This window comes from Pristiophorus japonicus, chromosome 15, assembly GCF_044704955.1.
Source record: "Pristiophorus japonicus isolate sPriJap1 chromosome 15, sPriJap1.hap1, whole genome shotgun sequence".
In the NCBI taxonomy this organism is placed as follows: domain Eukaryota; kingdom Metazoa; phylum Chordata; class Chondrichthyes; family Pristiophoridae; genus Pristiophorus; species Pristiophorus japonicus.
In genome coordinates this window covers 30,484,823-30,507,774 of record NC_091991.1, presented here as the reverse complement: position 1 = coordinate 30,507,774, position 22,952 = coordinate 30,484,823, and the positions used below count along the sequence as shown (strand labels likewise).

At 42.2% G+C, this 22,952-nt stretch overlaps 1 protein-coding gene across 4 annotated transcripts in view; it reads right to left on the bottom strand.

Annotated features, from left to right (window-relative positions):
- Positions 1 to 22,952, bottom strand: part of mon2 (MON2 homolog, regulator of endosome-to-Golgi trafficking) — a 164,181-nt gene that overhangs the window by 98,488 nt on the left and 42,741 nt on the right. For all 4 annotated transcript variants that reach the window (XM_070900267.1, XM_070900268.1, XM_070900270.1 and 1 more), the window contains 4 exons: positions 21,293 to 21,356; positions 18,539 to 18,666; positions 14,164 to 14,295; positions 2,947 to 3,076 (listed from right to left, as the gene is read on the bottom strand). In XM_070900267.1, coding sequence (XP_070756368.1) covers positions 2,947 to 3,076; positions 14,164 to 14,295; positions 18,539 to 18,666; positions 21,293 to 21,356 — 454 coding nt within the window. The remainder of the gene's footprint in view (positions 1 to 2,946; positions 3,077 to 14,163; positions 14,296 to 18,538; positions 18,667 to 21,292; positions 21,357 to 22,952) is intronic.

Sequence of the window (22,952 nt, the reverse complement as noted above, 5' to 3'; positions counted from 1 at the left end):
CTTCCTTTGTATTGGGTATGACTCCAGCCAGTGGAGTTTTCACCCGGATTCCCATTGACTTCAGTTTTACTAGGGCTCCTTGATGCCACACTATCAAATGCTGCTTTGATGTCAAGAGCAATCACTCTCACTCTGGAATTCAGCTCCTTTGTCCATGTTTGGACCAAGGCTGTAATGTAGTCTGTAGCCGAGTGGTCCTGGCAGAACCCAAACTGGGCATCGCTGAGCAGATTATTGGTGAGTAAGTGCTACTTGATAGCACTGTCGACGACACCTTCCATCACTTTGCTGATGATTCAGAGTCGACTGATAGGGCGGTAATTGGCTGGATTGGATTTGTCCTGCTTTTTGTGGACAGATAGATGCCAGTGTTGCAGCTGTACTGGAACAGCTTGGCTAGAGGCACAGCTAGTTCTGGAGCACAAGTCTTCAGCATGACAGCCGGGATGTTGTCAGGGCCCATAGCCTTTGCTGTATCCAGTGCGTTCAACCGTTGCTTGATATCACGTGGAGTGAATAGATTTGGCTGAAAACTGGCTTCTGTGATGGTGGGGACCTCAGGAGGCCGATATGGATCATCATCTTGGCACTTCTGGCTGAAGATGGTTGCAAATAACGCTGGAAATAACCATGTATGTGGGAAAAATTGAATGTGGGTGTGCAGCCAGTTAAAGGGCCCGTGCAACAAAAGCAAATTACAGGGAACATTGATTTTCACCCTTCTATGAGTAGATGTGCATTTTACAAACAACCCAAGAAATGGAAGTTTATGGTGACATGCTTTGGAATATTAATAATTTACTGCAGCAAAACATAAAAGAACCAATGTGAGATGCAGGGACAAATAGAATTGGAGGAAACACCAGCATACTCCCAAGCGGTTTAAATGTAAAGTATTTACACCCAGTGTGTGCTGCGGTGTTAATTTTGAAACATGGCCTACTGGTTACACATAATCAACAAAGGAATCCTTGGCAACAGGCCTTTGGCTGAAGTAGATGGAGAACTGGTGCATTTCAGTGACATCGGTCAGAAAGTTCCTTGTGGAGCAGGTCTCTGAGCCAGCATGGAGTACCACAGTTAGTGTGTATAGACATAGATAGGAACCAGGCCATTTTTAAACCTCTCCCTGCTGGCTTTTGCTGGGCATTTAGGATTTATTTATTTTTCAAGTTATGTTAAGTCTTTTTTGAAAGGGGAGGAAAAAAAAAAGAAAAACAAAGGAAAGTGTCTTTAATAAAGTAACTTTAAAATATTCCAATCCAGGCTTCAGCCAGACGCATTCATTTGGAAAAAAAAGGATTTCCTCCTCTTTCACAATTCTCCTCTCCCAAATGTGAAAAGGTAACTAGACTTGATAAGGCGGCCATTTATTTTGAATGAATTGCAAACAGCTCCACAACCAATTCGACTCAGAAGTAATTTACCCACATACCAATTTTCTCCCTATCTTACATTGAGTAATAATAAATAACCATTTGTCTTCATTACTGCAAGGCTTCTCTCAGCTATGCATGCTTGGAATAAAAACAGATAATGCTGGAAATACTCAGCGGATCAGACAGCCTGTATGGAGAGAGAAACAGAGTTAATGTTTCAGGTCGATGATCTGTTGTCAGAACTGGAAAAAGTTAGAGATGTAACAGGGTTTAAGCAAGTGCAGAGGTTGGGAAAGGGAGGAAAGAACAAAAGGGAAGATGTGATAGAGTGGAAAGCAGGAGTAATTAAATAATAAAACGGGATGATTTCCCTGCCTCTGCATTCGCTTAAAACGCTTCATATCTCGAACTTTTTCCAGTTCTGACAAAAGGTCATTGACTGGAAATGTTAACTCTTGTTTTTCTCTCCACAGATGCTGCCTGACCTGGAGATTTCCAGCATTTTCTGTTTTTGTTTCAGATTCCAGCATCCGCAGTAATTTACTTTTGTGTCCGCAGTAGTTTGCTTTTGGTTGGTTTGGTTTTATTTGCTGATGGCATCTCACTCTCTCCAGAGGGGTTAATTACCCAACTAAAAGATCAACAATCAAAAGAATTGGGTAATATCCAAACAATACCTTCAGTGCTCAGAAAACCAAATCAATAACTTGACAAGAAAGTCTTCTCTAAATGTTTCCCTACCTTCCCATAGAATCTGTGTTTCTTAAAAGTCAAAAACTCTGCTAGATTGCAGGAGAACTTACCCTCATTATTTACGCTCAGTGCTGAAGGTGTGGAATGCAGGATTCAATGGCTAGCATACTGTCCTTACTTGTTCCAAAAGTTAGCTCATTTATATGAAAGTTGGCTGGTTGAGGGTATGAATAACTTCTGCAAGGTTTAAATTAAATTTTTATCCTTTGGAAATTCCAGATATTAAGTGTAGAGTCACGTTTCTGCAAATATTCTTCTCTGAAGTATCGCAAATGATGACGCTCAAGGAAGGCTAAAAGTTAACCTGGTTAACGTGAGCAATGTTAAATAAAGTAGAACTACTAGTGAATGAATGTCTAGTGAAAAATAATATACTGATATGGCATAAGATTATACTTGCCATACATTTTTCTTTACAGGTACAACTACTTGCATTTATAGAGAGCCTTTAACGTAGTAATACATACACTGTGTCTGTAAAGATTTAGTATTAAGATTTATCTACACAGTTTGACTTTGTATACTGTGACCAACAACTTTGAAATTGTTGAACTTAATTCTGACAGTAAGGCTGAAATTATTTTTCATGGACTGTGCTATTTGTAGTTTATCACCAGCATCCTTGGAGACCTATGACTAACCAACAGCATCCATTTTACATGTAGTAAATATGTGGCAACCATTTTGTAATCACCCAACCGAGTGCACAGTCCTGCTGATCCAGAATTTGACCATTTCTGTTCTCGTATCTAAATTGAGTACATTTTCTTGTGAGAATCCTTCCCAATTGATACATGGTGTGACCTTAACTCACCTTTATGTTGTTCATCTTCAGCATCCATTCTCTCAAAGACAACTGTTACCACTTGCCGTACTGTAGCTGCTGCTGTGTTATTGGTGATATTGTCTTTGGTAAAGTGTAGCCGAAAGCAGAGTACAATTGCCTGAAAGAAATTGGAAAGAGAAACGTTTGTGAGTACAAAGGAACGGCTAATCTGCAAGGATATAAAAACTACAATAAATAGCAACATTACTGGCAGACAATCAAAAGGTTTGACATTCAAATTTCTCATTGTTTTCAGGAATTCTCATAAAATACTGTTCAAAATCAGGAATTTATACAGAAAATTTATTTGGAAAGTTGAAAAGTTTGTGTTGCCTCCCCTAACAAAAAGTAACTGCTAACAAGTTTCTATTAGCTAATGTTTGGGCGAGTGGACTTACTAAAGGGTTTATGGAAAGTTTGAAAGGGAATTGGAGCATTAGGTTAAGGAAAAACATTAAAAAGAACTGGTAATCCCAAAATATTTATGTGGACTGAGCAACTATAATTAATATTTCAGAGATATTGGAGTAAAAAGGGAAGTCCATAAATGCTAGAATTCTGAAAAATAAACAGAAAATGCAAGAACTGGGAGTCAGTATCTGAAAGAAAAAGATGCAACAGGTATGACCCTTCATCAGAACACCTAAAGTGTCATGGCACCTTTCTTCGTTCCGATGGTGACTGATTTCCTGTGTGTTCATCTTCACCTTTCATTTCTCGGTTTGCAAAAGTGGCCAGAGAGCGACATTTGCTATTGAAACTATTAATGACCAAGTTGATTGGAAAAGCATAGACTGGGGAGGGAGAGAAGATGGAAATCAACTGCCATCAGATTTAATTATTCCAATAGCAGATAAAGATCAATGAATACCTAAACACCCCACAGAAAATAAATGTGGCGAGAGAGGTTACGGAAATCACTCAGAATTGCTGCAGAAGGAACACATCATGTGCAAACACCAGAACAAACTAAAATGCTCAATTAATTTAAACATAATGACAATTTAAATTTAACATTAGAAGCTTAAATCCATATACATTAATGAGGTCAGTTTGTTTAAAATCTTTATCTTTGGTTATTTCTAAGGGGTGTGTAATACATGTAGGCAAAGCAGTCTTCAGCTCACTCAATTCAAAAGAAACCAGGAGGCAGAGCGAGTTAGATACTTGCATTTCAGCTTTCGTGTCTAGGTTCAAATCTAGCTCCGAATGATGGGATGAAAGATTCACCTGGCTCTAAGGGTCCTGTGTGAAATGAACTTGAGCAGTATCAATCTAGTTGATCGTGGGCTTGGCCAACTGAACACAAAGTTGTCCCGAACTTGCCATCCAGAGAGGCCAATGATTAGTGCAGCAAATGGATAAAAAGGTGTCACACAGATGTGAGAGTTTGAAGCAGAGGGACATCATTAGTGTAGAGTGGAAGGAGCTTTAGTCTGCATCTAGCTGTGCTATACTTGACCTGGGAGTGCTTGATGATGACACTAACATCCCCAGCATTAACATCCCTCATTTTGCTGACATCACAAATCCTTTTATTTAAAAAAATTCATGAATGGCACTAACCGTAAAAACATGTCCCTATTCTAATTTAGTGACAAGCCAGTAAACTTTTTCACGCTACTGTTTTAGTCTGGACTTTCATTAACACGCATCCACAAAATTAACTAAGCTTTCAAGAGAGGACTAAAAGAAATTATTAGTCAAGTATGGTTAAAACTCACAACTGGTTTTGAAGTTGCAACATCTTTTCTGACAGTACCCTCCTATTTTCAAAAGAAACTATGTGAAGAGAATGCACGTTTGAATGTGGTCATAAATCTGGTGATGAGATCAGCCCGACGACATCATGTCATGGTGTACTAATGCAGGAGGCAGGGCGTGCCTGTGGTTCCTCAGTGACATCCTGACCTCTGCCATGCTACTTGGTGTGATGATTCGTAGAATCAAAGTACTTCCCCAGGGGAAAAGATCTGAGGCAGCTGGTTGGATCACATCAAGACCCCACTGCCAAAACCACATAGTACTCCAGGATCATCTCGGAAAACAAAGATAATCCCCAACTTCTTTTGCTCAATACCAATTGTCACCTGAATTCCCTCTCCTCTGCCCCAATAATGAGCGAGGAGCTCAGCAACTACTTGGTCACCAAGACTGAGACTATACGTTTAGCTTTAACGGTTGTGTCTCCCCATCTCTTTGCCCACCAAGCCAAATCCCCCCCCTGCCCTAGCCCTGAACGCATGTCTTTCTTTCCTATCTCCCCTTGTGCTCTCTGCCAGCTCATCTTGGCCACAAGACCAACCTGCTACCTTGAACCCACTCCCACTAAATTTATGACCATCCAACTTCCCTTCCTGGTCTCCATGCTACCTGACATTGCAAATGGTTCTCTCTCCTCAGGTACTTCCTTCCCCTCCCCCCCACCCCACTTCCTAAACTGCAATCACCTTTCACAAAAAAATCTACCCTCGACCCCCCTCTCTTTGCAAACTACTGGCCCATCTTCAACCACCCTTTCCTCTCCAATAAGTTCTTGAATGTATTGTCGCCAAATCCATGCCCATCTTTCCTGCAACTCTTTCCTGTTTGAGTCTCCCCAAATCATGGTTCTGTCACAGCACTGAAAAATCCTAATCAAGTCACAAATGATATCCTCTGACTGTGCCTATGGTGCACTTTTACTTCTCAACCTCGCTGCAGCCTTTGACACTGTGAGCACACCATCCTCCAACACCTCTTCGCTCGGCTCAGTGGGACTGCCTTGCCTGGTTCCACTCATCAGCGATGACTTCTTCTCCCACCGCCGCACCATTACCCCAATATCTATCCTTGGCCCACTCTTATTCCTCATTTACATGCTGCACCATGGTATCATCATCCAAAGACAGGGAGTCGGCTTCCACATGTACGCTGACGACACCCAACACTACCACTCCAACCTAATCCCTCCACTGCCTCTATGAAGTCAGACTGATAGTCCAACATCCAGTCTTGGATGAGCTGAAATCATCTTCAGTCCACTCCACAAACTCTGCACTCTCATTACTGATTGATAGAAAAGGCACAATCACTCCTCCGGCCATTTTCTCAGGTTCAAGCAGACTGTCCCAACCTTGGTGTCCTGTTCGACTCCATTCCTATTCCTTCTCTGGCTCAGCGTTCATTTTTGTTTGGTTACACTTCTGTGAAGCCCTTTGTTTCTACACTAAAGGCACGATATAAATGCAAGCTGCTGTTGTTATCACTTGGCATCCTGCAATAGAATACTTACCCTCTCAGTCATGGAATGATGCAAGGTGTTGGGGGAAGGGAGAGAAACATAAGTGTGAGCAAAATCATCAAAAGAAAACAACCTAGTACAGCACCTGTATTATTACGGTGAAAATTTAATTCTCAGTTAATATCATTTCAAAAAATTCAATCCCTTTCTTAACCCCACCCCTATCTGAATGGGGGAAGAAAATTAAACTATTTTAAAGAAAATAGTAAACAAACTTTGTTAATCAACAGAATAAACCTTCTCTTGCACTTCCCTTTGACAAAAATTTTCTATGACAAATATTAGGTTAAGAATGTGGATAGAAAAGGCTCTAATAAAGACAAATGGGATTATGGAGTACTCCCACTGAAGCACTGATTATAAAAGTAAGGAGATTATATAGAATTTGTGTAAAACATTGGTTAGGCCTCAGTTGGAGAATTTCCTGCAATTCTGGGCACCCCATTATTGGAAGGATAGTCGAGCCAAGGAAAAAGGACAGTAAAGAATCCAGGAATAATAGGTTAGCTGTGAAGAAAGGCTTAAAAAAAAATTCCACCTACACTGCCCTCCCCTCCCACCACCCCTCTCCCGCCCCTCTATAACATAGAGATGATTAAGGGGGATATAATGGAAGTTTTCAAAATGATGAAAGGTTTTGAGAGGATAAATAATGAAAGATTGTTTCCTTTGGTTGGCAAATTGGTCATACACTCAGGATTATCACGATTAGCCAAATAAAGAGTGAATTTAGGAAAACAATATTTACACAGAGGGATATTAGAACATGAAATGCTTGTCACAATTAACTACAGGCCAATGAAATACCACTACAATGCAGCATCTCCCCAGGGAACACAGACTGGTTTGGGAGTGTGGATGCTCCGGTCTGTGGTCTAAAAACATTTGGTGACAATCTGTGTATGAAAATAAGTACGCCTGCACAGAGCTCTGTGCTGGCTGAGGGAGTATAGTTTGCAGCCGGGACAAGTTAAAAAAGATGTCACTAAGCTGGAACCAGCTACCAGTCTCAAGAGTCTTTTGCAAAAATTTTGTTCATGGGATGTGGGCATTGCCAGTAAGGCCAGCAATTATTGCCCATCCCTACTTGCCTTCGAGAAGGTGGTGGTGAGCCGCCTTATACAACCGAGTGGCTTGCTAGGCCATTTCAGAGGGCGTCAGGAGTCACATATAGCCAGACCAGGAAACGACAGCAGAGTTCCTTCCCGAAAGAACATTAGTGAACCAGATGGGCTTTTACGACAATCCGATAGTTTCATGGTTACCATTACTGATGCTAGCTTTTTATTCCAGATTTATTTAACTGAATTTAAATTCCCCAGCTGCTGTGGTGGGATTTGAACTCACATCTCTGGATTATTAGTCCAGACCTCTGGATTACAAGTCCAGTAACAAAACCACTATGCTACCATACCCCGGGTTAGTGCACTCTTAATCCTCTGAGACAAAGTTCTGCATAAGTACCCCTCGAGTCTCAAAAGTTCTCTTAAGAAATACAGAATATCTTGACTCATCTTCATATCTCCACCATTCCACCCTGCCTGTGACCCTCCATGCGAACATTTTTCTGCTGCTCCAGCAAAACCAGTGTGTCCCATGGTAATCTCAATCTACACCTACTCCTGTAGCAACCAATCCCATTCCCAACACGATCTTTATTCACCTCCCTATTAAAAAGGAGTTAATGTGTCAGACTCAACTGCTTTTGTTGGTAGCCACAAGTCAAGTGTGCTCCAGGACAAAGTTTCTTCCCTACATATTCCAAATTTGTTTATTGCAATATAACCTGCAATAGTGGATTCAAGTTCCTACCTTTAATGATTTGCAGAAATATTTTTAAAAAGTACCAGCATAGTGCCTCACAGTAGCCCAAAAATGTAAAATACCATTTGCATTTATCATCATCATAGGCATTCCCTCAGAATCGAGGAAGACTTGCTTCCACTGTTAGCATGAGTTCCTAGGTGGCTGTACAGTCCAATACGAGAACCACAGTCTCTGTCACAGGTCGGACAGATAGTCGTTGAGGGAAAGGGTGGGCAGGGAGAGCCTGGTTTGCTGCACGCTCCTTCCGCTGCCTGCGCTTGATTTCTGCATGCTCTCGGCGACGATACTCGAGGAGCTCAGCGCCCTCCCGAATGCACTTCCTCCACTTAGGGTGGTCTATGGCCAGGGACTCCCAGGTGTCAGTGGGGATGTCGCACTTTATCAGGGAGGCTTTGAGGGTGTCCTTGTAACGTTTCCTCTGGCCACCTTTGGTTCGTTTGCCGTGGACGAGTTCCGAGTAGAGCGCTTGCTTGGGGGTCTCGTGTCTGGCATGCGGATTATGTGGCCTACCCAGCGGAGCTGATCAAGTGTGGTCAGTGCTTCAATGCTAGGGTTGTTGGCCTGGACGAGGACGCTAATGTTTATGCATCTGTCCTCCCAGGGGATTTGCAGGATCTTGCAGAGACATCACTGGTGGTATTTCTCCAGTGACTTGAGGTGCCTACTGTACATGGTCCACGTCTCAGCCATACAAAGGGTGTAAAACCACCACCATCTAACCCAGGCACCAGTTGTTCATGAAAACTAGAAATCCCATGTACTTATCCGACAATTATAGACTGGAGAAAATCATATTAAAACAAATTTCTTAGGGTATAAATTTCTTTATGTTTGACTAGGTTACACTCACGTTTTCTTTTAACAAAATATATAATTAGTCTGATCTTTAGAAATATTAAAAGAAAAATGAAACAACTTTAAAAGGGCTCACCCACAGTCTATCGGGTAATAATAAATACAGGTACTTCTTTTACTGTTATTAAAGTGGCGCAGATTTTGTGGCTTCACCATTCTGGGTGTTCTTCCTTTCTTGGTGCTCTTCCAATCAACTGCTTTGGTGATGATGCAAAGTAGCCCAACCCTAGGAAAAAGCTCTCCTGGCTGACTTTTGCTTACACATTGGTTAATTCAATCTATAGCAATGATTTGGATGAGGGGACCAAATGTAATATGTCCATATGATACAAAGCTAGGTGGGGAATGTAAGTTGTGAGGAGGATGCAAAGAGGCTTCAAGGGGATATAGACAGGCTAAGTGAGTGGGCAAGAACATGGCAAATGGAATCTAATGTAGAGAAATGTGAAGTTATCCACTTTGGTAGGAATAAAAGAGCAGAGTATTTTTTAAATGGTGAGAGATTGGGAAATGTTGGTGTTCAGAGGGACCTGGGTGTCCTTATACACAAATCACTGAAAGTTAACATGCAGGTACAGCAAGCAATTACGAAAGCAAATGATATGTTGGTCTTTATTACAAGAGAATTTGAGTATAAAAGTAAAGATGTCTTACTGCAATTATGTAGGGCCCTGTTGAGACTGCACCTGGAGTATTGTGTACAGTTTTGGTTTCCTGACCTAAGGAAGGATATACTTGCCATTGAGGGAGTACAACGAAGGTTCACCAGAATGATTCCTGAGATGGGGGGGATTGTCCTACGAGGACAGATGGAGTAGACTAGGCCTATATTCTCTAGAGTTTAGAAGAATGAGAGGTGATCTCATTGAAACATACAAAATGCTTACATAAGAAACAGAAACAGGAGTAGGCCACATGGCCCCTCGAGCCTGCTCCGCCATTCAATAAGATCATAGCTGATCTGATCATGGACTCAGCTCCACTTCCCTGCCCGCTCCTCATAACCCCTTATTGTTTAAAAAACTGTCTATTTCTTTCTTAAATTTATTCAATGTCCCAGCTTCCACAGCTCTCTGAGGCAGCGAATTCCACAGATTTACAACCCTCAGAAGAAATTTCTCCTCATCTCTGTTTTAAATGGGCGGCCCCTTATTCTAAGATCATGCCCTCTAATTCTAGATTCCCCCATCAGTGGAAACATTCTCTCTGCATCCACCTTGTCAAACCCCCTCATAATCTTATACTTTGATAAGATCACCTCTCATTCTTCTAAATTCCAATGAGTAGCGACCCAACCTTTCCTCATCAGTCAACCCCCTCATCTCCAGAATCAATCTAGTGAACCTTCTCTCACCTGCCTCCAAAGCAAGTATATCCTTTCGTAAATATGGAAACCAAAACTGCGCGCAGTATTCCAGGTGGCCTCACCAATACCTTGTATAACTGTAGCAAGACGCCCCTGCTTTTATATTCCATCCCCTTTGCAATAAAGGCCAAGATTCCATTGGCCTTCCTGATCACTGCTGTACTTGCATACTATCCTTTTGTGTTTCGTGCACAAGTACCCCCAGGTCCCGTTGTAATGCAGCAATCTTTCTCCATTTAAATAATAACTTGCTCTTCGATTTTTTCTGCCAGAGTGCATGACCTCCACTTTCCAACATTATACTCCATCTACCAAATTTTTGCCCACTCACTCAGCCTATGTCCTTTTGCAGATTTTGTGTGTCCTCCTCACACATTGCTTTTCCTCCCATCTTTGTATCGTCAGCAAACTTGGCTACGTTACACTCAGTCCCTTCTTCCAAGTCGTTAATATAGATTGTAAATAGTTGGGGTCCCAGCACTGATCCCTGCGGCACCCCACTACTTACTGATTGCCAACCAGAGAATGAACCATTTATCCCGACTCTCTGTTTTCTGTTAGTTAGCCAATCCTCTATCCATGCTATTATATTACCCCCAATCCCGTGAACTTTTATCTTGTGCAGTTAACTTTTATGTGGCACCTTGTCAAATGCCTTCTGGAAATCCAAATCTACTACACCCACTGGTTCCCCTCTATCCACCCTATTCGTTACATCCTCAAAGAATTCCAGCAAATTTGTCAAACATGACTTCCCCTTCATAAATCCATGCTGACTCTGCCTGACCAAATTTTGCTTTTCCAAATGTCCTGCTACTGTTACAGGGCTTGACAGGGTAGATGCAGGTAGGATTCTTTCTCTGGCTGAGGAGTCTAGAACCAGGGGTCACAGTCTCAGAATAAGGGGTCAGCCATTTAGGACTGAGATGAGGTGAAACTTCTTCACTTAGAGGCTGGTGAATCTTTGGAATTATCTACCCCAGAGTGCTGTGGAGGCTCAGTCTTTTGAGTATATTCAATACAGAGATCGATAGATTTTGGGATATTAAGGAATCAAGAGGAATGTGTTGAGGTAGATGATCAGCCACGATCTCTCTGAATGGCAGAGCAAGCTCGAGAGGCTGAATGGCCTAGTCCTGCTCCTAATTCTTATGTTCTTAGTTGATTAAACCGGCCCTTGGATCATTTTTCTTATTTTATCCCAATATTTATATTATGAGGTCAATCTTCTACGTACTTTTGCTGTTTGCTTACACTGCTCATAAAATTGATCTTCAGGATTAGCTTAAGAATACCAACTTCATATATAAATATCATTGGTGCTATATAATGTCAAACTCAAGTAAAAGGTAGCTCTGATTCTAAAGCAGAAATGGTAAATCCACAATTCCAATGTCTGAAATGTCACACAATTATAGTACATGGGAAAGTCACCACATCAGGGAAATAGTTGATTGACGCCATTGCTATCCAAAGACAGCATAAGCAAACATAGCACCTTTGCCGATAACCGCGCATATTCTGATTGTCAGCAAATCAGAGTCTCCAAAACCTTAGTCTGGGTAATCGAGCGGCACAACTAGGAGAGGAAATTTACTTTATCCAGCTCGTATCATAACTGATGGATGATCTGCCAAATCAGAGACCACCTAAAGCTAAAAGTACACAAACTTAGCCCTTACAAACATAGGAGTTACGGCACAGAAACAGGCCATTCGGCCCAACCAGTCCATGCCGGTGTTGATGCTCCACTCGAGTCTCCTGCCATCTTTCCTCATCTAAATCTATCATAACCGTCTATTCCCTTCTCCCTCATATGCTTGTCTAGCCTCCTCTTAAATGCATCTATACTATTCGCTTCAACCACTCCCTGGGGCAGCGAGCTCCACATTCTCGCCATTCTCTGGGTAAAGAAATTTCTTCTGAATTCCCTATTGGATTTCTTGGTGACTATCTTATATTGATGGCCTCTAGTTATGCTCTTCCCCACAAGTGGAAACATTCTCTCTGTATCCACTCTATCAAACCTTTCAAGATTTTAAAGACCTCTATTAGGTCATCCCTCAGCCTTTTTTTTTTCCCCCCAAGAGAAGAGACCCAGCCTGTTCATCAATTGTATCTCACCATGCTGAATCAGTAACTTCCCAGGTGAGGATCACGCGTGGAGTTATTTTCAGTTGAACTGATGGGCACTGTCCCAAGTTCCACGTACTTCAGCCTACAGTCGAGGCAAACAGGGGATCATGGGATCCAATTGCCACCAATCTGCCACGTAGGCTTAAAAGGGCTCGCTATTTAATCATCGTTCCTCAGCATTTGTGACAAGTGGTCAATCTTAACTAGCAACATGACACCAAAAAGCAATAGGACTTTCAAAAAATGATTTTACACCAACATAATGGGAAAAGAAAGAACACTACAAGCTGCTTCTTTGAAACCGCCATGGGTGGACCGATTTCATTTCTGGTAACCCAGGAGATAATGGCAGAACAGAGAAGCTACACTGCCGGAACAAAACATTGTCGGGTAAAAATGCACAACCTTTCCTTTGGCAAATATCACCGTGGCTCATCGTTTTCTGGGTCGTAATTTCCTAAGTGAGGATTGCCTATGGCATTATTTTCACTTTCACAACAGGAGGTGGGTGGGGAGGGTTGACCCATCCACCTCCACGGAGGTGTGTGGGGGACCTGACCCATCCACCTCCATGGCACGAACCTGGTATTGCAGTACTTCCAGGAACGGTGCAGTGGCTCTAGGCCTTTTGGCTAAGAGCATTGGCGCAGAGTGATCCTTGGCATGTGCAAGGTGACCTCTGGCGTTTGTGATTTGACAAAGAATTGGAACGATTGGCTACGAATTTAAAAAAAAAAAAAAAAATTATTTTCACTTGTGAACGGTAAGCAGCTTCCAAATACCACCTACTTTTGCCTCCATTCAGTGCAAATAATTCTTCACTTCACTCCACTCCACTCCCACCTCGGTCTCCTACATTGTTCCAACGAAGCTCAAAGTAAACTCGAGGAACAGCACCTCATCTTTTGATTAGGCACATTACAGCCTTCTGGACTGAACAGAGTTCAACAATTTCAGACCATAACCTCTTCCCCCAGTTTCTTCCTGACGGCAGCTGTTGATGATTCTGCAATTCCCATTCACACTTCTTCTAGAACAATTTTTTGTTTCTTTACTTGCCCCATTAGCATCCCCTTTTGCTTTGAACAATCATACCTTTTGTTGTTTAATCTCTCTTGCCTTCCACAGGCCTTCATTTTTGTTCTTTCCTACGCTCCCTTTTCATCTGCCCCTCCACTTGCTTAAAACCTAATATATCGCTTTTTCCAGTTCTGACGAAAGCTCATCGACCTGAAACATTAACTCTGTTTCCCTCTCCACAGATTCTGCCTGACCTGCTGAGTATTTCCAGCATTTTCTGTTTTTATTTCAGATTTCCAGCATTTTGTTATTGAAATAATTTTTCTTCCTTCCTCTTCAAAAAAAAATCCCTCCCAGTTTCAATACACTGGGTCACACATACTAATATGGTTATTAAGAAATATGGTCCCAAGTTTATACATTATCTCAAAATAAAATGCAGTATCATTTATTCGGGTACAATGTTCGCGATTCTGTGGTCAAACCTCTCGAGGAGAAAGGAGAACTCAAATGAGTTGAGTTGTAAAGGTTAGAGTCAAACATGCTAACATCCCAGACAGAAGAATACGCCAGGACCAAAGATGATAATACACTGCAGTTTAATAGAAACAATTATTTTTTTTATTTCCTGTGTATTTAGGTCACAGTACTTCATATTAAAAAGTTTCTCTCGCGGGTCCTGCTGAAGTGTGTGAGGCAGTTTCTTTATAATCCTTACCTTAGCGAGGGAATCATCGTGCACCACGGTGTTCGTCGTCAGAAGGACCAGGACCGTTTGAAGAAGTCGGAGTTCCTCCAGCCCATTTTCCATCAACTGCCACAGCATGTTAATGATATTCCCAGCCGCACCCTGTCAAAACGTAAACCAATCAGACAATGAACAGCTGGATACAACTTTAAAGCAAAACAGTACGGCTAGAGGGAAAATGGCTGAAATAGGGTTTAAAATTGTAATTGTGAATCATAGAATAGTTCAGCACCGAAGGTGGCCATTCGGCCGATCGAATCTGCATCGGCTCTTTCGCAGAACAATCCAGTTTGGCCCATTTCCCCCACCCTTTCCCCATATCCCTGCAATATATAGCACCTTTTGTTTTGCACTTTTTCCATTATCTTTTTTAATTAAAAATGGAATATATAACTTACAAGAAATTATGACAATGTACAAAGAGAACAGAGAAACTGGACCTCTCCACTGGCAACAAGCTGTAATATTGGATACAGAGATTTTTTTTTTTTAATTTGTTCATGGGATGTGGGTGTTACTGGCAAGACCAGCATTTATTGCCCATCCCTAATTGCCTTTAAGGTGGTGGTGGTGAGCCGCCTTCTTGAATTGCTGCAGTCCGTGTGGTGAAGGTGCTGTTAGGGAGGGAATTTGACCCAGCGACGATGCAGGAACGGCGATATATTTACAAGTCAGGATGATTTGTGACTTGGAGGGGAACGTGGAGGTGGTGGTGTTCCCATGCGCCTGCTGCTGCCTTGTCCTTCTAGGTGGTGGAGGTCGCTGGTTTTGAGATGTGCTGCCAAAGAAGCCTTGGTGAGTTGGTACAGTGCATCTTGTACATGGTACGCATTGCAGCCACGGTACTTCGGTGATGGAGGGAGTGAATGTTTAAGGTGGCGGATATGGTGCCGATCAAGTGGGCTGCTTTGTCCTGGATGATGTTGAGCTTCGAGTGTTATTGGAGCTGCATTTATCCAGGCAAGTGGAGAGTATTCCATCACATTGCTGACTTGTGCCTTGTAGATGGTGGAAAGGCTTTGGGGAGTCAGGAGGTGAGACACACGCCGCACATTACTCAGCCTTTGACCTGCTCTTGTTGCCACAGTATGTGTGTGGCTGGTCCAATTAAGTTTCTGATCAATGGTGGCCCCCAGGATGTTGATGGTGGGGGATTCAGTGATGGTAATGCCGTTGAATGTCATGGGGCAGTGGTTAGACTCTCGCTTGTTGGAGATGGTCATTGTCTGGCACTTGTGGTACTTGTCACTTATCAGCCCAAGCCTGAATGTTGTCCAGGTCTTGCTACATGCAGGCATGGACTGCTCCATTATCTGAGGAGTTGCGAATGGCTCTGAACACTGTGCAGTCATCAGCGAACATCCCCACTTCTGACCTTATGGTGGAGGGAAGGTCATTGATGAAGCAGCAGAAAGATGGTTGGGCTAGGGCACTGCCCCGAGGGACTCTTGCAGCGATGTCCTGGGGCTGTGATGATTGTGGTGGTTGGAGGTCAACCATCTTCCTTTGTACTAGGTATGACTCCAGCCAGGAGAGTTTTTCCCGATTCCCATTGACTTCAGTTTTATTAGGGCTCCTTGATGCCACACTCGGTCAATTGCTAACTCAATGTCCAGAGCAGTCACTCTCACCTCATGTCTGGAATTCAGTTCTTTTATCAATGTTTGGACCAAGGCTGTAGTGAGGTCTGGAGCGGAGTGGTCCTGGCAGAACCAAAACTAGGCATTGATGAGCAGATCGTCGGGTCAGTGGAATAATATTGCTCAGGGATAAAAATTAAGAAATGCTGCTCTTGCTCAGATTGGATTATTAATTGGATTTGCTGCCTCTGGTACTCCATATATATATATATACACTTGTGTTTGAGATAACCTCCCCATTTTTTATTCAAAAGAATACCTATGACCATCGTCAGATATTAAGGCAACATTATAGACATTACTAACTGACCAAGTTTACAAATAACTACCTCTTCACTGATAATTTGATAGTGATACAAGTATAGCTTTTCTATTTAAGAAGCAACATCCAGGTCTATTCACAGGCACACTTGAACGTTCTGTCAGCCAGAGATGACATATGATCAACAGCTGGGTTGGTACAGGCTAGATTCTGCCCAAAGGATTTGGGAACACATTTTGAGTACACTGATGCAGCTCCTAGAGTGTTGCAAGCAGGCAGAGGATAAAAGTTGAACTGGAGGATTCAAGTATAGGGAGGGTAAGTCTGGGTGGCGGTCAGTGCTGAGGCTTAGGGTGAGGGGCTTGAGGTTTAGAATGGACGGATAGTGGGGCTTGGGGTTGGGAAGAAATTCTGCTTACAAAAATAAAGAAAAATAAGCCTGGGAGTGAAGCACACGGAGAGTCTGAATAAAGTCTGGGACTTGTAGAATCTTTCTTCCGCAGTACCTCTCAAACCCACGTCCTCCACCGCCTAGAAGGACAAGGGTAGCAGGAGGATAGGAACACCACCACCTCCATGTTCTGCTCCAAGTCACACAGCATCCTGACTTGGAAACACATCGCCATTCCTTCATCGTTGAAAATCCTGGAACTCCCTCCCCAACAGCACTGTGGGAGTACCTTCACCTCACAGACTGCAGCGGTTCAAAGTGGCGGCTCACCACCATCTTCTCAAGGGCAATTAGGGATGGGCAATAAATGCTGGTCTCACCAGTGACGCCCACATCCCGTGAATAATATTTTTTTTAAATCAGAATATTACAGAACAGAAAGAGGCGATGCAGCTCAACATGACTGCACTAGCTCTCTGAAAGAGGTATCCATCTAATCCCATTCTCCTGCCCTTTCCCCAGATACTTCATTAATTTTATTTTTCATATATCTATCAAAAGCTTTCCTTTCAGCCTGAGCCTGGATAGTGAGTGCAACCTGGAGGTTGTGTTCTTTGCTGCATGTGATTGAGCAGATTGTTTTTTGCTCTGATGTAATTAGGTTAGAATTCTTTTGTGGAAGGTGTGTTGGAAGAAAGGATTTGCTTCTATGAGTAATAGAAATAGAAAACCAAAAGAAAGAAACCAAAATAAGCAATATAAAAGGAGAAAAAAAAACAGATTTAACTAATGATGAAGTGGACGACTGACAGATAGATTTGGTCACCTATATGTAAGAAAAGAAAAATTAGTCATCCTCCCATCATCTAGGAATTTTATTTGCCTTTCCTCTTAGACGGAACACACTTGCCTATTATGTGGCTGACAAGGAGACCAAGGCTTGAAATGATAGCTGTCTCATTTCAACCCCCAGTTTCATCAGTTACATTACCTGGAAAACATGAGTCCAAAAATCTATTTATCTCAGTCTTAAATATACTTAACGATTGAGCATCCACAGCCCTTTGTGCATTGAATTCCAAAGATTTAAAACTCTCCCAATGAAGAAATTCCTCCTCATCTCAGTCCTAAATGACCGACCCCTTATCCCGAGACTGTGCCTCCTAGTTCTAGACTTTCCAGCCAGGGGAAATAACCTCTCAGCAGCTACCCTGTCAATCCCCCTCAGAATTTTATTTGTTTCAAGGAGAGCACCTCTCATTCTTCTAAACTCGAGAGTATAGGCCCAATCGACTCAACCTCTCCTCACAGGGCAACCCTCTCATTCCAGGGATCAATCTGGTGAACCTATGTTGCACCGCCTCCAAGGCAAGTATATCCTTCTTTAGATAAGACCACCAAAACTGTGCAAGACTATTGCTTCAAGCTGCACGGCAACTAGATTTAATTAATTTTGTGCAATATTACAGATTGAACTTCCTTGACAAAAGCTAGGCATTTATACAGGGTCACCTGTTACACAATTTATTGAAATTGTACATTACAACAACAACTTGTATTTATATAGCACCTGTAACACTGGGGTTGCAAATATTTATCACATGCCTACCTTGGTTGTGTTGCAGAAAGGTAAACAGTTGCTGACAAAGCTTAGCACCTCCAACTGTTAGAACCACTGTTTGCTGGGATGTTAAAGGGGAAGCTAGGTCAGTACACGAGGGAGAGGGGAATGGAAGGATATGGTAATAGTGTGAGATGAAGAAAGATGGGAGGAGGCTCGTGTGGAGCATGAACACCGGGATAGATCTGTTGGACCGAAGGGCCTGTTTCTGTGCTGTGCTCATAGTTTGTATAGCATCTTCAACAAAATGATGGGTTTCCACTAGTCATACACCCAGCTGACCAAAAGAAAGTTCAGCGCTTAATATTTTAAATGCTGTGGAAACGAGTGTCCAAACAGTTACCATAAAATGACTAGTCACTAAATACACCAACACACAGACAACCTCCATTTAGACATCTAACGATTTCTACAGCTGATGTCCTGCATACCTCAGAAACGACTTCATGAGACATGAGCCTCTGAATTGCCGACAAGCATAACTGAGCAATCTTGGGTTCCTTGGTTCCACATCCCATGAGCAGCGGCTGGACAACTTCAGAGCTGTTTTCTTTCAAGGCTGGGAACAGAACCATTCAAAAAGAAATGTCACTTAAAGAAGTTTGTTATGATGAAGTGTTTATGAACATTAATTTAAAGTTGAATTGACTGTCCAGACTGCACTACAAAACCTAACTACATCGGATACATTCATCAGGACCGAGTCAAATATTGCCCTCCAATAGAAACACTTGTAATAAGCAATAGTCCACTTTATTTACAGTTTCTCAGAAATTCCACTTGAAATCTATACTGTAATGGGTTCTGACATTTCAGCTTGAAAGCCCCAACACACTGGACTCTCTAATGCCTCATTTATATTCAAAAAGAACCAGTTCCATTATACCATTGCCTGGTTGTTTTGCTGCCAAATCTGCCCGGTTTAAAATACAGTGCAGATTTGGCAACGAGGGAACAACTATGCATGCTCAAGATCTGTGCATGTGCAGTTGTTTGCAAGTCACAAACGCCACTTTAAGGCTAATGAAAGTGTGCAAGATTTGCAAATGTTCAGACTCTCAAAGTGGCATTTGCAATTTGGCTGGAAGGGGCCAGAGGTCCATGCAGATCAGCAATGGCAACAGTGAGAGGCCAGATTGCCTCAGAGCTGGAGTTAAAATGCTGGGCCCAGTGGCAGCCGTTTGCCTTTGCTAACTCTGCACTGTTTGTGATCACTCTACTGTAATCAGATTTGTTACTTCACAATGTTGTTGTTACCCAGCAAAGTAAATTAGATATTAGGGGTATTAGATCATCCCAGGTTCGAGCTCGGATGAGTTTTCTGTTCACAGGAGCCGCAATTACGATCTTGCAATGGTCTCATTGCCCTGGGCTCCAAAAAGGGAAAAATCAGCTACAGGTGTTATCATCCCAGAGGGTCCCATTACTAATCATTACCAAGGTATCCTGTTTCAAAATGCATACATGTAGACATCAAGTAAAAACAGGATTGGGCTCAGTTAGTATTTGCTTTGCCCATCCTATGAATCCATGCTTTACTGTTTTTATAGTAGCTAAAGCAATTTAAATGGTATTTGTAAAAAGCGGGATAGTTTAAACATATTTTGGAGGAAGCTACACCATCTCTCAATTTTCTCCCCGGTTCCCAATGCCACACAATTACAGCCAAAAGAACACTTGGACAACCTGATGCCTATCCTCTCCCAAAGCTGCTCTGATTCAGCTGCCCTGATTCAGCTGCCAGAGGGTGAACCAGCACACTGAATGGATGACACTTGTCCAGATTTTTCCTCGTTACTGTCTATACAATGCTAGGCCTCCATTCACTGCATAAGAAAAGAAACAGGAGGAGTAGGAGTAGGCCATTCGGCCCCTCAAGCCATCTCCGCCATTCAATAAGATCATGGCTGATCTTCTACCTCAACTCCATTTTCCTGCACTATCCCCACATGCCTTGATTCCCTTAATATCCAAAAAATCTATCGATCTTTATCTTGAATATGCTCAATGACTAACTGGGCCTCCACAGCCCTCTGGGGTAGCGAATTTCAAAGATTCACCATCCTCTGAGTGAAGAAATTTCTCTTCATCTCAGTCCTAAATGGCCGACCCCTTATTCTGAGACTGTGACCCCTGGTTCTAGACTCCCCAGCCAGAGGAAATATCCTCCCTGAATCTACCCTGCCAAGCCCTGTAAGAATTTTACATGTTTCAATGAGATCACCTCTCATTCTTCTAAACGCTAGAGAATATAGGGCTAATCTACTTAGTCTCTCCTCATAAGACAATCCCCCCATCCCAGGAATCAGTCTGGTGAACCGTCGTTGCACTCCCTCAATGGCAAGTATATCCTTCCTTAGGTAAGGAGACCAAAACTATACACAATATCCCAGGTGCGGTCTCACCAGGGCCCTATGCATGGTCACAGCAATATAACTGAACTGAGTGGGTGAATCAGACCCCTGTCCCATCACTCTACTGCACTATGAACTGGCACTCCCAACATTTTCCAAAGGATCTCAGACATTTTTCATGTATTTTCCTCCCACTTTTGCACCTTTACGCCAAATTGTTAAGAGGACGCCGGAAACTCACTCCCAAGACCTCGGTCAATGCTACTCTTGATCAGATGAAAGGGTGGCTTGAATTCCCTACGTCAAGATTAGAATGGCTAGGTGGATCAAGGGATGCGGGAAAATGGGATTAGGACGATTTGTGTGCATGGAGCGTGAAAGCTAACATGGACTGGTTGGGCCAAATGGCCTGTTTCCGTGTTGAATTTCTATGCAATTTTCAGGGAAGCACTTCACTATTTTCTAATGCATAGCCAAGTTTAGAATTTGTGGATAAATTACTGGTTCAAATCTACATTCAATGGTATTCTGCAAATGTGGCGTGCCTTCACAGTGGCCCAAATGACTATCACATAAAGTTCTAAAATCTGTAGTGTAATCTAGGACCCAAATGTGCTTGGCAAGTATTCCCTCAATTGCTTTCACCAAGTGTTACTGATGTGGGAAAATTTACAGAAAAACTCTACAGTTATGGCTCATAGAAGCTTTACATTCATAGTTTAGTCGCATTCGTATAAAATTTTCTAAATACAAAATGACAACTGCTGTCAGGTTTAAAAGTTTTGAGCAAAAATGCTTTAGTAAATGCCAGGTTTATGGAAGTTCACTTACCTGCCAAAATATCCGTGTTTCGAGCAGCTATTGTTTTAACCTTCACAATTCCTGATTCAGCAGCCTAGTAAAATCAGACAAGACAGAAACATTAAAATAGGTCGCTATTAAAGAAAACATTTACATAGGGTATCCGGAACAGAAACAGGCCTTTCGGCCCAACCAGTCCATTTCAGATGATCCGTGTATTTTGTGTTACAATATTCATGTAAGGTGTTTCGAACTATCCCAACTATCAGAGGAGTATATTGGTACTTAATGGCCTGGAAATTTCTAGGGCTGGGAAGGGTAATGTTGGTGGGGGAGAGGAGAGCAAAATCTGGCTCCTCCAAGGTTCTACTCCTTTGCGCCCCCATCGCAAATCCCAGTACTTTTAAGGGCAGACCCATTACTGAAAACTGGACAGGCATATAATAACGAAATGCAAAAGAAAATACATCATTTTGATGTATTTTCAGCACTTGCGCCCTTATCAATGCTGTACACCAAGATATTGGCAAGTCCCTGCCATCCAGTATTGCTAGAGCTAATTTCAGTTATGCAATCAATTGAAGAGCAAATGACAGATAGGAAGAAGAGTCCATCATCTTTACCTTCCACCCCAGAGTCCTGTGGACCGTGAATGCCGTGGCAAGGTGCAAAGAAATTCCAGCCCTGACAGGGTCAGGGACTTCAGCACTGAGAGAGCAAATATTCTGTCCTGCCCAGGTACTCCGCCTCCCTCCCACCAGGAATTTCAGGGCCTATATGCATCAGTTGAACAAAATCGCTTCTTCAAAACAGACATGTGTTTAAACTTTGTCTTTCAGATGAGACATTAAAAAGATGTCATTGCACTATTTCAAAGAGGAGCAGGGGATTTCCTGGATAATATTTATCCCTCAATCAACATGACTAAAAACAGATTATCTGGTCATAATTTTATAGCTGGTTGTGCAAGCTTGCTGTGCGAAAAATGGCTGCTGCGTTTCCTACATTACAACAGTGACCACGTTTCAAAAAGTTCTTAATTGGCTGTAAAGCGCTTTTGGACATCCTGAGGTCGTGAAAGGAACCAGACAAATAATCGTGTGTAGTACAAATACTAATTTAAAACAAACTTTACCCTTCAAATAAAAATTTATGGTCATTTCAGTACAATTATCCGACAATAGCTGACAACATTATAAAGACATTATGCCCGTGTCTTGCAAGTTCAAAGGCATCATTCAGTCTCGAACAAACCGAATCCCATTTAGTAAAGATTCACTGGAGAAAGAACTAAGCATGCCATACTCCTTAATGTGTTCATCATTACTAACATGTGCAGTACACTCTTTTTCCTTGTTCCATATTAAGGAAATTAGCACTGCACTTTCCTCAACATTACAGCAGAAAAGATTAAATGTCATACACTGCCTGGCAGAAGGTTTAGGGCTAATAATTACTCACTGTCACAATTAATAAAGGTAATTTACAAGGAAGGATTTTTTTCATATCATTTTCTCGTTAACTGTAATTACTTCGAGATCCACTTACCAGCAAATTTTATTTCTGTGAGCAACGGCAAGCCCAGTTCATTACATTGTCGATAGATAGTTATCTGGCCATTGGCATTAGTGAACCACACAAACTCCTCATTATATGAGAACATAAGAACTAGGAGCAGGAGAAGGCCATA